The sequence below is a fragment of the Dipodomys ordii genome, unplaced genomic scaffold (assembly GCF_000151885.1).
Source record: "Dipodomys ordii isolate 6190 unplaced genomic scaffold, Dord_2.0 Scaffold2, whole genome shotgun sequence".
NCBI classification, from domain to species: domain Eukaryota; kingdom Metazoa; phylum Chordata; class Mammalia; order Rodentia; family Heteromyidae; genus Dipodomys; species Dipodomys ordii.
The window spans coordinates 36,154,114-36,172,416 of record NW_012267218.1 but is presented as its reverse complement, the minus strand read 5'-3'; the positions used below and the strand labels follow the sequence as shown (position 1 = coordinate 36,172,416).

At 40.2% G+C, this 18,303-nt stretch overlaps 1 protein-coding gene across 1 annotated transcript in view; it reads left to right on the top strand.

Moving 5' to 3' along the window:
• The first annotated feature begins 781 nt into the window (after window positions 1-781).
• The window catches only part of Arid4a (AT rich interactive domain 4A (RBP1-like)), a 71,877-nt gene continuing 54,355 nt past the window's right edge, over window positions 782-18,303 (top strand). Inside the window, exons 1-7 of the mRNA XM_013013959.1 lie at window positions 782-910; window positions 2,018-2,074; window positions 4,289-4,399; window positions 7,147-7,212; window positions 7,773-7,863; window positions 15,502-15,581; window positions 15,670-15,764. Coding sequence (XP_012869413.1) covers window positions 2,069-2,074; window positions 4,289-4,399; window positions 7,147-7,212; window positions 7,773-7,863; window positions 15,502-15,581; window positions 15,670-15,764 — 449 coding nt within the window. The 5' untranslated portion in view covers window positions 782-910; window positions 2,018-2,068. The remainder of the gene's footprint in view (window positions 911-2,017; window positions 2,075-4,288; window positions 4,400-7,146; window positions 7,213-7,772; window positions 7,864-15,501; window positions 15,582-15,669; window positions 15,765-18,303) is intronic.

Below are 18,303 nucleotides of genomic sequence, written 5' to 3'. Positions count from 1 at the left end.
CACCCCCGCCCCGCCGCCGGCAGGAGCGACTTCACCATGGCCGCCTCGGGCTCCCTCATTTCCGGTGCCGGCGCCGCCGCCGGAGCTGCGCCATCCTCCGGTCGCTCCGATAAGCATAGCCTTCGGCTCACCTTTCAGACGGCTCTTCGACTCCCCTCGACCTCCGCTGGGTGCTGTCCCGGGGTGAACAGTGGATGAGTAGCACACTGAAATGAGTCTCTCGCAAAAAGAGGGGAAAAAAAACCAGGCACTCCGCTTCGTGCACCCCAGAAACAGAAAACGCGATAGCGCTGCGGCCAATGCTGCCCGGACAAAATGGCGCCGAGAAGCCGGTTTCGCGCAGGCGCCTTGCGGAGCGACTGCCCCGCCCCCCCACCCCTCAGTGCGAAGTCCCTGGCCGCAGTTCTGGGGTTCCGTTTCCATGGGACACTCCACTGCCAATCCTCGGACCGAACTGCTCTTCCTGACCCCTCCGTTCTCCAATCAGTGCTCAGTCAAGCACATCCGGAGTCGTCTCTACCAATCACGTTCCAGTACTTGCTTACTCAATCTCCGGTCCTCCAATAACATTGGCGTTCGCAGACGGCCAATCAGAAGTGGCAGATGTCCTACCTGCTGTTTTTCTTACCAATCGTTGAAGTTTCAGGGCTACATCCAATGAGAACGGCAGGTCGCGAGCTCCTATCCGAAGCTCTTCGGCGTCATGAACAGCCAATAGGAGTTCGTGTGGAAGCGAGTCTGCTCAACAGCTTGTTATTTGGTGGATTGTGGCAGTAAATCGGGGCGAGTGGGGGAACCCGGCGCAGGAACTACCGCCGCGACCGGGAGTGGTGCTGCCCGGACGGGGGCCCACGGCGATCGGTGGGGCGGAGGACTTGAGGGCTGACAGCGCACACTTCACCCGCAGTAGGTAGGGCGGGAGAAGGGAAGCGGGGCACACTGAATGGACCGAGCCGCAGTAGCAGCTGGTGCTGCTGACCAGGGTCCCGGTGCAGTTGGAAGCTTTGGAGGTGGAAAGAAGGATGCCAGGCTAGCGGTGCAGCGAACGCAGGGGCAAAGTCGGGGAGCAGCGGTCGCAACTGCAGGAACCGCCGCCGCAGCCGCCTCCACGGCCGCTTCCCCGGGTGCCCCGGGAAAATGGCTGTGGGGTTGGCCGCGCTGCTAAGTTTGCTTCCGTTGCGGCCGGGAGCGGGCTGCTTGGGGGGTAACCAGCCCCCAACTCCACTGGGCGTCCTCTCCCGGTGGAGTCCGTGGCAGGACCCCCGGAGGTTTGATCGCGGCTGGTTCCTCTCCGGGCTGTACAAAAAAGTTGCGGCGGGCGCGGAAGGAGGCGCCGGCTGCCGCGGTGCGGTTCCCCTCCCCTCCCACACCCTGTCCGGGCCGCCTCCCCTCCTCCTCCCCGCCCCCTCCTCGCGCGAGGGTCCCCTCTGGTTCCCGGCTCCCCGCTGCAGGCCGCCGCCCCTGCCCTTTCGGGCGAAGGAGCGCTTCTCCCTCCCGGCGCGGAGCAGAGCGGAGGCAGGAGAGCAATGGCGCCCTGACACTCTGCTGCCGCCACCGCGGGCCGGGGCGGGCCGAGGGGGCCGAGCGGCGGAGGCGGGGCGCGGGCCAAAGTCAGGGTATCCGGGAATCGGCCGAGCGGGGGGCGTGGGGGGGCTGGGTGGCCATCCCTGTTGGGGGACTCAGGAAGCCCCAGACGGTGTCTTTTTTCTTTCTGGCCCTTTTCCTGGGCGATCGGACCTAGGGCTCCGGAGTTGAGCATTCCGGGTCAAAGTGGCCCGAGAGGTGGGGGCGCGGTGGGCCGCTGTCGAGCTCCGGGGTGGAGCGGGCTGCCCTTTGGCGCGCGTGAGGCTCTGGCTGCCCGCTGGCTCTTACCTTCTGACTGCCCTCCGAGGGGGTCTCAGCCCTTGGCTGGGGAAGGATTGTGCCCCTCCCCGCTGGCGTTTGTTTACTTTCTTTCCCCCGTCGCTCCCGCTTTTGGCTGATTCTGTGCTTGTCTTTCCTCTCTCCATGATTCTAGCGACTGGGAAGATAACTCATTGAGCTGGAACCCCACCGATCACCAATAAAAATGAAGGTAAGTGGAGTCAACTCTCCTGAACCTCGTGCCCCGGACATTGACAGTTGTGAGGCTGCCGTCGTAGAATGTCTTTTTTTTTTTTTTTTTTGGTTTCTAAAGGATTTCTCTACTAAGCAGCATTTTGGGGGTTAGCATATGAATTTCTCTACTAAACAGCACTTTTAGAGAAAGGGAACAGACGTGTGGCTGAGTGAAAAATATAGGGCTAAATCTAGTCAGCTCAGTCCTCTATAGTAGCTCTTTAGAAAGGCTGCTGCAGGCTTTCAATTGTTGACCATTGGGCTAGTATTTTTAAACACTTCCTGTGTTGGCAGCAACCTTTGCAGAAGTAAAGCTTTTGTCCTGTTTTAGTTCTTTGGGGGATTTTTTGAATTTTTTTCTTCCCTGCTGCCAGGAAAAATAAGTGGATTGAATAAAGTAAGAGAAAGAGAAAGAATATATGCCTTGAATGAAGAAGATACCATTATTTCTGAGCATAAAGCACTTGTTTGGTTATAATATTTTAGGTTGGACTAAAACTAGTAGCACTGAGTTTTAGTTCTATCTTTATATTTTGAAAATGTATGACTATACCAAATATATGTATGTATATTCTTACAATGCCTTATCTTGGAAATGTGAGTGGATGATTAAAAGAAAAGAAAGATATTACAACATTCTTCAGGGTACCCTGGTTATTGAATATTTCTGGGCAGGTATTTATTTGTCAAAACTATTTCTCTTCAGTTTGCACATTTGGTAAATGCAGTGATTTTTACTTTATTTTTTGTCAGTACTGGTATCCCTTATTTTTGCTCAAGGCTAGTACTTTACCTTTTGAACCAAGGTTTCCCCTCTGACTTTTTGGTGATTAAATGGAAATAAGAGTCTCATAGGCTTTCTTCACTGGGCTGGCTTTGAACTGGGATCCTCAGAACTCAGCTTTCTGAGTAGCTAGGTTTATAGTGTGAGCCATAGGCAATTGGGCAAAATGCTATGATTTTAAATGCTGGATTCATCTCACATGTACTGTCTTTGTGTATTAAGCTTTGAAATTTATTATTAATTTGTTCTTTCCTATTTTCTTGAAGAGACAGTTCTAACCTTTAATATTACTAGGGAAAACTTCCTGGAAAATGAAATACTACTTTCTGCTTAAAAAAATGTAGCTAAAGAAAACACCTACCTTTGTACTTAGTAGTGTTGTATTTAACTTCTATGACTACATGTAACTTTTGAAAAGCATAGGTAAAATGACAGACTGAGATTGCAATAATTTTGTAACTGACTTGTAGAACAAAATTTCTCACGTCTATGTATGGTTGTGATGAAAGCCATTTGCTAAAAGTAAAATTGCATTTCTTGTTTTTTGTTTTTGTTTTTGGTGCTGGTTCTGGGGCTTGAACCCAGGGCCTGGGCTATTTCTTTTTTGTTTGTTTTGATGTGTTGTTTTTTAGTAGTTTATTGGAGGTAAGAATCTCACAGACTTGCCTTCAAACCCAAATCTTCAGATCTCAGTCTTCTGAGTAGCTAGGATTACAAGTGTGAGCTGATGTTTCTGAATAAAGTTTTGTTTTGTTTTTTCTTTTTAAAATGTTAAGAAAATTCTGTGGTAAACTATGTGTGACTACAGTCTTGAGCCCTTAGTTTGTACCTGCTTCCAATAAGCTCAATTCAGACATAACATTTTAAGTGCAACATTTAGCTGCAAAAAGCTAAAGGGTTAGCTTGGTTTCTTATCTGTGCCTAAAAAGATGTTGCCTTTATAAAGCTGTATCACTGAACATTTAATCATGCAGTTAGTACCAAATTCTTTTAATTTAAAAGTAAAATTATCAGGAGGCCAGAAGTGTTCTTATTGACATGTTAAAATGTTTATGTTAAAGGTCAGAGACATTCCATGTGAATATATATATATATATATATATATATATATATATATTCATTTTTACATAGATTGTAGAATTTCAAAAAATTGTAAAACAAGTATTACATTTCCTTCTTGATAATTTCTAATTACAACTTTAAAACTTTGTATGGCATCAAGACATCAATATGTAAAATAAAGTATTCTTAATAAAGTGTATGTTTTAGGGGTATTTTTCAAATTGTTGATGATAGCAATTAGCAAATTATTTGACCGTTCTAACTACTTTAAATACAAAACCCCTATGCTGTTGCAGTTGGAGTAGGGGAAACAGAGGTGTTGTTCATTCTGTGTTCCTTTCCTAGGCGGCGGATGAGCCGGCCTATCTCACAGTGGGAACGGATGTCAGCGCCAAGTACCGAGGTGCCTTCTGTGAGGCAAAGATTAAAACTGTGAAAAGGCTAGTGAAAGTGAAGGTAATACATTTATTTTAATGCAACAGTTTTATTAACTGAATTAAAGAGATTGAAGTTTCACTAATTGCAGGGGGAATACTGCAAATGATGATTTTGTTGATTGAATCAATACTATGGTGACAGCTCTGGTTCTATAGTATACTTACAGGAAAGCGCAATAAGAATTGAGGAATAAGAACTCAAACTGGGGTAGGGGTCAGGTGGGGAGATGGGAGGGCAGGGATGGGAAGGGGAAACAAAGGAGGAGGCAACAATGCTTGGTAAGAAATGTACTCATTACCTTGCTCAAGTAATTGTAACCCCTCTGTATGGTATTTTCACAATTAAAAAAAAACTTATTAATAAAAAAATCCCCTCAAACTGAGCAATCATTCCAAAATACACTTTCAGAATTTCATGTTCACACACTCTTATCATTTGGATTGTTCCTATTTGTGGCAGTGTACTTACTTAAGCTATAATCTGATTTTACCCCTTTCATAATAACCCAGTAAAGGCAGTTTCAGTGATTGGAAAGAACTACCCTGGGAATTAAACTTTTGATGGCTTTTATGACCAGAAAAATGTTAAGCACATTCCTGTACAGTATTTGGGGAAAATAGGAAAGTACACATGTATCTAATACTCATATCTTACTTCTCAGAAATACCCATTAACATTTTTTTGTTCCTTCTAGTAATTTTTGTACCTGTAGTTTTACCTAGGTATAAAAATAATCCATGCTTATATAAATACTTGTAACACTGTGGAGCTAGAAACTACATTTCATGAAACTCTTCCTTTGATAATACTCCAAAAAGACTTGGTGTGGTCCTTCCGATTTTACACTGTGGCTGTCATGACATTCTTATTATTGAATCATACTGTATCTTCAGTTTGCTTTATTTATGTATCTGATGTTTTCATATCAAAATTAAGAACCATCAAAAGAGTACATATTTGACTTACTCTATACCCAAAACTGAAAGTATTGTGCCATACATCCTGGTGAATGAATGAGTGAATAGCAGCAATAATTTTCACTGTGTGACTCTAATACCAACAGTATCATCTTCACCTGGGAAGTCATTCAAAAATGCTGATTTCTCAAGTCCCTACCCCAGGCTTTCTAACCAGAAACTCTGGGGGTAAGGTTTATTACTTATGTTTTAACAAGCACTGTGAATATTTCTGATGCATGTTAAAGTTTGAGTCCTTGAATGAAGGAGTGTCATTTGTATGGAAGATAGATTTTATTCATGATTATTATAAAATTTCTTTCTATGTTTTGATCTGCTGATGAAACTTTATTATTAGAATGTCATTTAGCATTTATGTATTTTCTATAGCCTAGGGAGTATAAAACTATATAATTTTTTGTTGTTGTTGGTCGCGGGGCTTGAACTCTGGGCCTGCGCGCTGTCCCTCAGTTCAAGGCTAGCACTCTACTACTTGCGCCAACTGTACCACTTCCAGTTTTTTGCTGGTTTACTGGAGATAAGAGTTTCATGGACTTTCCTGCCCGGGCTGGCTTTGAACTTTGATCTTCAGATCTCAGCCTCCTGAGTAGCTAGGATTATAGGCGTGAGCCACCGGTGCCCAGCTAAAATTTTCTTATTAAATATGAGATTCTTATATATCTATGTATGTATTAGCATTATTGTGGATCTTTCATTATTTATTTATTTATTTTTGTAAACTCAGGGGCTTGAGCTCAGGGCCTGAGTCTCTGAACTTTTTTTTTTCCTTCAGATTACCACTTGGGCCACAGCTCTACTTCTGGCATTTTGGTGGTTAATTGAAGATAAGAGTCTCACAGACTTTTCTACCCTGGCTGGCTTCAAACCACAATCCCCAGGTCTCAGCCTCCTGAAGGAGCTAGGATTACAGGCATAAGCCACCAGTGCCTGGCTGCTTGGGCACTGGTGGCTTATGCCTGTAATCCTAGCTCCTCAGGAGGCTGAGATCTGAGACTTGTGGTTCAAAGCCAGCATGGGCAGAACAGTCTATGAGACTTATCTCCAATTAACCACCAGAAAACTATACATGGCACTGTGGCTCAAAGTGGTAGAGTGCTAGCCTTGAGCAAAAGAGCTCAGGGACAGTACTCAAGCCCTACAACCAACAAAAAAAGTAAATAAAATAAATGAATATATGTATACACATACATATACATATATTTGTACCTTTTATGAGTTAACTGATAAAACTCACTAAAATCAGTTTTAAGATTTTACATCATGGGGCTGGGAAGGTGGCTCAGTGGTAGAGCCCTTGCCTTGCATGCTCGAGGCCCTGGGTTCGATTCCTCAGCACCACATAAGCAAAAAGAAAAAAGTGGAAGTGGCACTGTGGCTCAAGTGGTAGAGTGCTAGCCTTGAGCTGAAGAGTCGAGGGACAGCTCCCAGGCCCAGAGTTCAAGCCCCACGACCGGACCAAAAAAAAAAAGATTTTACAGCAATCACTGTAGATTGTAAATCTTCTATAGTTCACTTAGTGAACAGTTATTAAATGCCAGTACTATGCACTGACACTTGCTAACTGCAGGGGATATAGTAATAAAGGAGGACTCCAGCCATCAAGGAGCTCACAGTTAATCAGAGAGACAATAAAGGTAAATATACAACAAAGTAACAACTGTTACTCCAGAGGTGACCACAGAGTACTAAGAAAGTACAGTGCATCCTTTATAGTGTATCCTTTACAGTGTTATTATAAATGTATCAGTTTAAAAGCAACATGCCAACTGTTGTACACATGTTTTTCAGGTACTCCTGAAGCAGGATAATACAACACAATTGGTTCAAGATGACCAAGTAAAGGGTCCTTTAAGAGTAAGTATCTTCTTGGGGCTGGGAAGGTGGCTTAGTGGTAGAGTGCTTGCCTCGCATGCATGAAGCCCTGGGTTGATTCCTCAGCACCACATAAACAGAAAAAGCTGGAAACAGTGCTGTGGCTCAACTGATAGAGTGTTAGCATTGAGCTGAAGAGCTCAGGGACAGTGCCCCCAGAGTTCAAGCCCCACGACAGACAAAATAAAGAGAGAAAAGTTCCCATAAATACAAGTGATAAATACAATATTCAGCATTGCTGTTAAAGAAAATTGAGACTGATTTAGTTGTCTTATGGTTTTATCATTCTTATATTTTAGTATTTGGCTTCTCATCCTGGACTTTGCAAATTATTTGCTCTTTCTGAGCCATAATTTTCAGTTTGCAAAATAGTTACTTATGCCTAAGAGTTTTGAGTCTCAAATTACTTAACAAAGATAGGAACACTATAAAGGGTAAAGATAAACCAGAGTAAGGAGGAATTATAAAAAAAAAATTTTTGTATTCATATCATATAGCTGGTGAGAGTGATTTGGTAAGGACATTTGGGTTTCATATTTTAGGTCGGAGCGATTGTTGAAACAAGGACATCTGATGGATCCTTTCAGGAAGCTATTATCAGCAAGTTGACAGATGCTAGTTGGTATACTGTTGGTAAGTAGTTAAACTTTTTTTTTTAATCAGTCATGGGGCTTGAACTCAGGGCCTGGGCACTGTCAAGACTCATTGTGAATGCAAAGAGGCAAAGTTATCTTATGTTACATTATGGGGAGGGTAGGACTATGGTTTGAATTCAGGCCCTAACTAGACAGATGTTCTTAGCCATGCTCCCAGAACTTTTTTTTTTTTTGCCAGTCTTGGGGCTTGAACTCAGAGCCTGTGTGCTATCCTTGAGCTTTTTCACTCATGGCTAGGGCACTACCACTTTGAGCCACTTGCAGTTTTCTGGTGATTAATTTGAGATAAGAGTCTCAAGAATTCTTCTGCCTAGGCTGACTTTGAACCTCAATCTTCAGATCTCTGCCTCCTGAGTAGCTAGGATTGATTAGAGGTGTGAAACACCATTCCCAGGCTAGTTAAGTAATTTAATACATACATTTACTTTGGGATTAGATGTATCTTTGTTTTGTAGGTACACTGAAATATTGTGTTGACAGAGAACCATGTACTATTTCCTCTCAATTTCCTGTCTATAACTAGCTAAAATTTTAATGATGATCTGCTGGTAACAAAAATAGTTACTCTTTATAGTAATGTGGCTATTTGTATCTGTTTCACCCAAGAATGTAGTTCTGCCTTAGGTTACTTTGACATTTCTCTTCAAGAAAGATACATGATTAATTTTATTCCTAAGACAAACTGAGAGAACAATATTGTGAATAATAAGATCTTTTCACTTCTACTGTCATTGCAATTAAGATGACATGGGAGCTACTATTACTTGTTTTATATAAAGATAGTGTAGATGTTACTATATAATTTACAGACTGAAAATATGTTCAGAGTAGATTCAAGCCCAGATGCCATAACCTAATTCTTAATTATTGTTACAGGTATTCTCTTATTACAAGAGATTTAATAATCTGCTAGTGTGAATGCATTCTTAACAGTCTGTGTAAACTGATGCTAACTTTAATAAGCTTCAGTGAGACCCATGCATTAGAGTTAAGGTCCATTTTTTATAACTTTTTTTGTTTGTTTTTTTATTTTGTTTTGTTTTTGTCTTTTTTTTGCACTTGAAAAGTAAGGCCTTGTTTGATTTTTTTTTCTTTTAACTGTACTCTTTTTTTTTTTTTTGGGGGGTGAATATCTATTTAAACCCGAGTAGTATTACAAGATTTGCTATCATTAGGCTCATGAGAATAGCAATAGTAACATTTCCAAGACTCAGTAGTTTTTTAGTTTTATAGTTCTGCAGATTATGTGTAAGACTGGTTCACGGGAGAGACCTATATAACACATTTATATTTTAATGTAAGTTGTTTGATTATAATATGTGGTTTCCTTATGAAAGGAAAAGAAATGACCTGTTAGTTTTACTTTTACTTGATTTGTTTCTTTGGGTAAAAGTCATTCACTGTAGGTTAAAAATTGGTTAAAAATTTCAGTTCTTGGGGCTGGAATGTGGCTCAGTGGTAGGGTGCTTGCCTAATACGCATGAGTTCAATTCCTTAGTACCACATAAATAGAAAAAGCTGGAAGTGGCACTGTAGCTCAAGTGATAGAGTGCTAGCCTTGAGCAAAATCAGTACAGGGACAGTACCCAGGCCCTGAGTTCAAGCCCCAGGACTGGCAAAAAAAAAAAAAAATGCAGTTCCCATGTCTTCTTTTAGTATTAGCAATTTGTTGTTGTATGAGACTATTTTTTCCTACCTAAAAAGTCTCCTTGGACTTCCTATATATTCTTTGTTTATAATGATACCATTCTACTAAACTATGTATTTTTAGTAAGCTTATTTGGCACTATTGATAGTTGTTAGTGATTTAAAAACTGAAGTTAATAGTAACTCTGAAAGATTAAGTCAATAAATCTGTTATATGAAGCAAGACACTGGTAAAAATTACAGGAGTTGATGTGTGTGTGTAGAATCATGTAAAACTGTGATCCATAATCTGATCAGATTCTGATGTTGTGTTGTATGTGGTACTCATTGCCAAGCATGCTTATGGCTCCAGAAACAGTTCCTTTCCTCTCCGTATCCTGAGTTTCTGCAGCCCACAATAATCATTCGGTTATGATTCTCTGTCCTTTGTATGAGCGGCATTTTAGCATTGCAACAAGCTAGTTACTACTTAGCATTTACTGTAAGATTTTCCATATTGGATAATTATGGAAGAAATTGTGTAATTCTTGTTCTCAAATTACTTGGAATCTGAGTTACATATAATTGAAGTTTCAAGCATTAGTGTACATAAAAATTTATTGCGGTTAGCTTTTCGTTTTTTACAAAAAGGGATTTGTTGGACACTGTTGACTCGTTATAAAACACAAGGCTGAGACCCAGAACAGTTAGGTTCAAGGTTAGCTTGGACAGAAAAGTCTCTGGGATTCCATATCTGAAATAACTAGCAGAATTCCAGATTGGAGGCACGGCTCAAGGGATAGAGCAAGCCAAGCAAGCCATGAATTCGAACCCCAGTCCCCAAAGAAGTTTTGAGCACTCAAAATGTATTGAGCAGGGCTGAGAAGGGCAATTCAAGAAGCTTCCTTTTAATAAGCATATTAGATGATTCTGATACAAATAGTACACTCTTAGAAAACAGACCCAAACACTGAGAAGGAGAGACAGGTTTTGGGAAAATTGAAAAAATATTTTAAAATGTTAGTTATTGAAATAGAAAACTTAACCAGGACCTAAAATAGTCATTTCTCAAAGGAACACCTACAATGGCCTAGAAACAGTGATGTTCTTCATAATGCCATAATGTGGACAATGACTTAGTGCACATATGATGATATATTCATAGATTGTAATGGATCTGAACAGTTCCTGTGCCTAATGACTTTGTAGCCATTGTAACACATTACTCATCTGCTTATGGTGATGCAACTGTAAACACACCTATTGCACTGCCAGTCATACAGAAATGAAGTGCATACTATTATGGATAATACATAACATTTGATGAGGACAGCATATGACTATGCTAGTTTTTTATTATTATATTAGAGTGTTCTACTACTAACAAAAAACCTGTTAACCATAAGTCAACCTCAGACAACTCCTTGAAGAGATGTTCCAGAAGCATTCTCACAAGAGATGGCCTTTCCATGTGTTCCTGCCCCGCGGGACATGTGCAGGTGGAATAGTTTCAGTGATACTGACCCTCTGTTGGCCTAACATGGTGTGTGTTTACATCTTAGTTTTTCAAGAAGTTTAAAATCTTGAGGAAAGAAAAATTCCAAAAGTAAAATGCAACAAGCATGGCAGTGTATTCCTGTAATCCTAGCATTCAGGAGGCTGAGCTAAAAGGATCATGAGTGTAAGGCCAGCCCAAGATACATAGACTCTGTCTCAAAAAGCAAGTAACAGCAGGCGCTGGTAGCTTATGCCTATAATCCTAGCGACTCTAAAGATAATAGTTCATAGCCATCTGGGGTAGGAAAGTGGTGACATGGTTCAAGTAGTAAAGTGGCAGCATTGAGTGAAAAAGCTACGGGACAGCATAAAGCCCTGAATTCAAGCCTCAGTACCAACACACGTGCGTGCGCGTGTGCACACACACACACACACATACACACAAAAGTGAACAAAAAACAAACCTCACAGCACAAGGATATAACAGTTTTCCCAGTGTTTTGATTGTCAGTACTAGGCTGGAACTTGCATTTGCTAGGCAAGTGTTCTTTGAGCCCAAAAAGGGATTTTGTATAGACAATTCACTGAGTGCCACAAATATATGTACGTATATATATCCCAAAGTAGTATCTGTTACTGCACTAGATACAAATATTAAGTATTAAAACATATTTAAGAAAAAGACAAAGCTGAAATTGTGAAAGCAAAACTAATCATACCAAACAAACAAAAGGCTAATACAAACAAGCGTACAAATGAAAAATTAATAATAATTAACTACAATGTTATAAACTAATATTATTACTGAAAAACAGGTAAATTTTGTTATCATAAGTACAGTATATATAAAGTGTACAGTAGTGCACTGTGACATCCTCGGCCTTTCCTTTGAGTTATTACTCACCCACTCACCCAGGGCAACTGCCAGTCCTGCAGGCTAGCAGATCTCACAAGAAGTTTAAGTGCCCCATATAAATGTTCTTTCCTTTTTTGTTGTCGGTTGTGGGGCTTGAACTAGGGGCCTGGGCACTGTCCCTGAGCTCTTTTTGTTGAAGGTTAGTGCTCTACTACCTTGAGCCACAGCTCCACTTCTGGTTTTCTGGGGGTTAATTGGAGATACGAGTCTCATGGCCTTTCCTGCCTGGACTGGCTTTGAACCATGATCCTCAGATAGCCTCCTGAGCTAGGGTTACAGGTGTGAGCCACCAGGGCCCAGATACAAATGTTCTTTTAAAAAAGCTTTTATACTCTGTTTGTAATGACACAAATGCTCACAGTTATGTTAGTGTTGCTCTAACATTTAGCCAGTAATATGCTTTACAAACTGAGTTTGTATTAGTTCACTGCTGTCTCCCAGTGATGAAATCACCTACCCACACATTTCTGGGCACATATTCCCATTGTTCATTGGTGTATGAGTATATATTTTAAAATGCTCAACCTATGAATCATCAGCGGTATGTGAATAAAAAGCACAGTGAAGTGTATCACTTAACACTTGTTAGAATGGCTGTTGAGGATGTGGGAAAAGGAAACCATATTCATTTCTGGTGAAAATTTAAATTAGTAGAGTCATTATGGAACAGTGTGCAGGTCCCTTAAAAATAATTATTTTTAAAAGAAGCTTATTGGTTTTTAATCCAGAGTATATAAGTGTGTATATGTATATACATATATATGTGTATATATACAGTTTTTTGAGACTATCATTATTTTACTGTCAGACTTCTTGCCTCATCTCTTGAGTGCTGAAATTATAGTGTGCACCCTTAAACTGTTCATATACACATCACATGTACTTTTAATTTTAAAGTTTTTTGCTTCGTTAATATACTAGTCATTGTACTGTGTACACATATAACAGTAACAGTATTTCCTGAAGTCAGAATTTTTTCTTTCTGCTCCTTGTTTGTAGCCTAGGAGCAGCAATAAGCTATTTCATGTTTTCTTTCTTTCTTTCTTTCTTTCTTTCTTTTCTTTCTTTCTTTCTCTCTTTCTTTTTTTTTTTTTGTCGGTCATGGGGCTTGAACTCATGGCCTGGGCACTCTCCCTCAGCTCTTCAGCTCAAGGTGAGCGCTCTACTGCTTGAGCCACAGCACCACTTCCAGTTTTCTAGTGGTTTATTAGAGATAAGAGTCTCATGGACTTTCCTGCCTGGTCTGGCTTTGAACTATGATCCTCAGATCTCAGCCTCCTGAGTAGCTAGGATTACAGGTGTGAGCCACCAGTGCCTGGCACTATTTCATGTTTTCTAAGTATACCTAAGTTTGTATAAGTTCATTTATTTTTACACTTAATTCTTCACAACTATTCACTATTCCTTTTGATCCTCTTTGTTTTTGTGCTAGTTCTGGGACTAGAATTCAGGGCTTCTTGCTCCACTTTTTCATTCATAGATGATGTTTTATCACTTGATTCACACTTGTAGTTCTGGCTTTTTGTTAGGAGATAAAAGTCTGAGATTTGTGTGTCTAGGCTTACTTTGAACCATGATCCTCAGATCATAGCCAGAACTACATGTGCGAGCCACTGGTGCCCCGCCACAGCCCTCTCTTAATCAAGATGTAGTCATTGGTCACCTTTCTGGTTCAAAATTGATCAATAAAAGGAAGCTAGCCATTCCTACCTTGCAGAGAGGCTGGTTTTGTATTAGGACATGGTAGAAAGCTAATAAATGATAGCAATTGTGTTGTGGATAGGTTAGGTTAATTACTGTCCTATAGTGTCAGTAATAATATAACAGGTAGACAGGTCTTTTGTACTTAGTACAGAAGGTTAGATTCTTCAGTTTTGTTTCTTTGAATTCTAACAGATTAAGGTTAACATTTGCATCCTTGTTTATAGTCCTTTGTCTGTTTAGTATGATTAGTGTTACTTTTAGAGTTGGGGCTATATCTTTTTTCTGAAATAAGCTTTATATTTAACATTTGTATTTAGACAATACTTCATATATATGGCACTTGGTGAATTATCTATACAAATGCCATTTGGCAAGTATCAAATGTTTCCTGGAATTATTAAATTTTTCTAGCGTGATTTATTTTCTCTTGGCATGCTATATGGTAAGTTGAAATTCAGAAAAGCTAAATTTACTATACACAACAGGTAAATCATTATAGTCTTATTAAAATACTAGATTCATTCTTAATGCCTACAAAGTTTTGGTCTTTTGAATGCTTTTAACACGAAAGGAGCTTCTCATGATTTTGGTTATTAAAAATGTCAGGATTTATAGGTCCATTATGGTGTTGAGTCTTCCAGGTCAGAAAAATCCTTAAAAATTACTTAAAAAATGTATCAAATTCATATGTGTATGTGTAGACATACACATATGAATAGTTTTGTGAATTAAAATTTCTTTTCTTAAACTGATTCTATTTACTTTCAGTTGGGAGCGTTCCTATGTATAACTAGAAGACAGTTGTTTATACTATAATCTCCTTTTAAGAAATCCTTTTGGTTTTGATTATAACTTCTACTCATAATAAAGATGTATTTTTTTCCCATCAACAAATGGTTTTATTGCTAGAGCATCAAGGTTCAAGGCTAGCAAGGGCAGAATAGTTTGCTAAACTCTGTCTCCAAAATAACCAGCAGAAGCAGGGCTGGAGCAACAGCTCAAGTTGTACAATACCAGCCTAGTATGCAATGAGGATCTGAGTTCAAGCCTTGTTACTGCCCTCCCAAAAAATAAAAAGACAGAAAAATGAATAAATAAAAATAAATTCAGGTCTTGTCTTTTCTTCAAAGATAGAAGGTAATTTAATATCTGTGCTTTGATTAGGTTGCTAATGGGCCTAGAAGAAGATTCTGAACTGGGTGTGGTGCCCCAAGCCTGTAATGATAGCCAATCAGGAGGCAGAAGCACTTCTGCTTTGAGGCCAGTCAGGGCAAATGTAGTGATAATAAAACAATACTGATAAAAAAGAGCTAGAGGCAGATGAAGTATGGAGCAATTATCTAGTATGAGCAAAGCCTTAGGTTCAGTCCCCAACATCGCAAAGAAATAAAGAATAAGAGATGATCATGGGCTGGGAAGGTGGCTCAGTGGTAGAGCGCTTGCCTTGCATGCATGAGGCCCTGGGTTCAATTCCTCAGCACCATATAAGCAAAAAAGAAAAAAAGCGGGAAGTGGTGCTGTGGCTCAAGTGGTAGAGCTCTAGCCTTGAGCTGAAGAGCTGAGGAACAGTGTCCAGGCCCAGAGTTCAGGCCCCACAACCGGACCCAAAAAAAAAAAAAAGAGAGATGATCATAGTGGAGTGATCGAACTTGAAAAAGCCAGTGAAGTTACTGAGGAAGTTGGTGCCTGTGTCTGTGTGATATCTAACAAGTGAAAAATGTATGTTCATTTAAAAATGAACCAATGTAAAATGGCTAAACAATGATTCTTATAAACATTAAGTTCTAACTAAGCAGCAATAATAGGATTCTGTACTGTTAAATTTGATTTAATCACTGTGCCTAAATTTCTGTTGTCTTTTGCTTACAATAGTATTTGATGATGGGGATGAGAGGACATTGAGACGCACCTCACTTTGCCTGAAAGGGGAGAGACATTTTGCCGAGAGTGAGGTAGGGCGGCAGTGATGAACCTCTGGGGTTGAAGAACTACTACTAGTGGTTTATAAAAAGTAACTCAATTTATCTGTTTCTTATCCAGACACTAGACCAGCTTCCATTAACAAATCCAGAGCATTTTGGAACTCCAGTTATTGCGAAGAAGACAAACAGAGGAAGGAGGTCTTCACTTCCTGTGTGAGTTTTTCCTATATCATAATTACAGCTAGCATGACACTAAGCAGGTAGTTTTCCCCAGAATCACTTAATTTGATTGGGTAACTTACTCATAGTATCTTGCTTCCTTCTGTTAAGCGTCTTACCCTGAGCAGAGTTTCAGCCTTAATTATTATTATTATCAAGAATTATGAAAAATAAATAAAAATTAAAAAAAAGAATTATGACAAGTCCATTTTCCAAAAGGCAACTTTTGTATTGTAACTTAGCCAAAGTCCTTAATTGGTATGATGATTTTACTGGGGTTTGAACTCAGAGCTCTATGCTTATCATTTATTTACAGTTTATTTACTGTACAGATATATAGTTATCATATATCTATGATTTAAGTCATGCTCCTAATCCTTTTTACTTTTAGTTATTTTTTTAGCAGGACTCTGTTTTTTGATTAGGTTAATAACCCTTGGACTGTGATCTTCCTACCTATGCTTCCCAAATAGAATGACTTACAGGCATGAACCACCATCCTTGCTTTTTTTTTTTTTTTTTTTTGTTCAGTCGTGGGGCTTGAACTCTGGGCCTGAGTGCTATCCCTCAGCTCTTCAGCCCAAGGCCTCATGCATACAAGGCAAGCACTCTACCACTGGGCCACCTTCCCAGCCCTCCCCCACCCCTCTTTTTTTTTTTTTTTTTGTAAGTTGGTACTGGGGCTTGAACTCAGGGCCTGGGCACTGTACTTGGGCTTTTATTTTTTATTTTTTTTAAAAAGTCTCTGTGAGACTTTTTTTTTTTCTGGATCTGGTCGTGGGGCCTGAACTCTGGGCCCTCAGCTCTTCAGCTCAAGGTTAGCGCTCTCCCACTTGAGCCACAATGCCACTTCTTGCTTCTGTGGTGCTGAGGAATCGAACCCAGGGCCTCAGGCATGCAAGGCAAGCACTCCACCACTGAGCCACCTTCCCAGCCCTGTACTTGGGCATTTATACTCAAAATTAGTCTTTGCCACTTGAATCACCGCTTTACTTCTGGGTTTTTGGTGGTTAAATAGAAATAAGAGGCTCCTGCCTTGGGCTGACTTTGACCTCCTTAGAAGCTTTGGCTATTTTTGTTTTGTTTTGCTGTTTTTGCTAGTCCTGGGGCTTGAACTCAGGGCCTGGGCACTGTCCCCAAGCCTCTTTGTGCTCAAGGCAAGTGCTCTACCACTTGAGCCACAGCACCACTTCTGGCTTTTTCTGAGTAGTTTATTGGAGATAGAATTTCACAGACTTTCCTGCCCAGGCTGGCTTCAAACTGTAATCCTCAGATTTCCCGAGTAGCTAGGATTACAGGTGTGAGCCACTGGAGCCCAGTGCCTGGTTTGTTTTTGAGAGAGAGTTTCAGTAAAATTTTACCACTGCTTACCTTGCAACCTTGCTCCTCCCATCTTGACCTCCCAGGTAGTTGGGACTGCTGCCATGCCAGCAAGTATTTGTGCTTTTTTACCTTTATTATTTCCCAACCAGTTCAAACTTACAAATTGCAAGAATAATACAAATAGCTACATATACTCTTAATCTATATTCGCTAAATTGTCTTTTTATGGATACTCTTCCTTTGTGTCCCTTTCTGTTTATACACATATAATTACATTTTGTACGTGGCAACTATTAGACCCTTTGCCCTTGAATAATCAAACTATGAATGGTAAAATGGGAAATTTTTAATTTTCAATAGGGTGGGGTATGTATTGAGACAAGGTTTCACTCTATAGCCAAGGCTAGCCTTGTATTTGTAATCCATTTGCCCCAACCTCCAGAGTGCTGGAATTATAGTCCTGTACCATCATGCTCTGACTCAAAAAGTTTAACTTTGATAGGATACTATTACCTAACAATATATATAGTTAATATTTTAAATTTTGCTAATTTTCTCAGTAATCACCCCAATTCATGTTCCAGTCCAGAATCATATCCCGTATTTTATTTTTGCTTCATAAATCTCTTTTAATCTGAAAAAATATCTTTAGACATTGTTGTTCTTCATAATATTGACATTTAAGAGTATTGGTGAGCTGGGCACTGGTGGCTCACGCCTGTAATCCTAGCTACTCAGGAGGCTAAGACATGAGGATTGCGGTTCAAAGCCAGCCTAAGCAGGAAAAGTCCGTGAGACTCTTACCTCCATTAAACCACACAGAAAACCAGAAGTGGTGCTGTCTGAAGTGGTAGAGCGCTAGCCTTGAGCTGAAGAGCTGAGGGACAGCATCCAGGCCCAGAGTTCAAGCCCAATGACTGACAAAAAAAGAAAAAAAAAAGTATAGGCAAGTAGTTTTGTAGACTGTTCCTCAAGATAGGTTTGTCTGTTTGTTCATTTATTGAATTGGGTTATACATCTTTGACAGCAACACTGTATTTGTGTCTGTTAGTGTGTCCCATATTGACAATGCTAACTTCAATCACCTGGCTGAGGTGTTGTCTGCTAAAATTATCATAGGTTATTTTTTTATGCTGGTCTTGGGGCTTGAGCCCCAATGATTTTTATAATTTACTGATATATATTTTTTTTTATAAAATTTATTTTATTT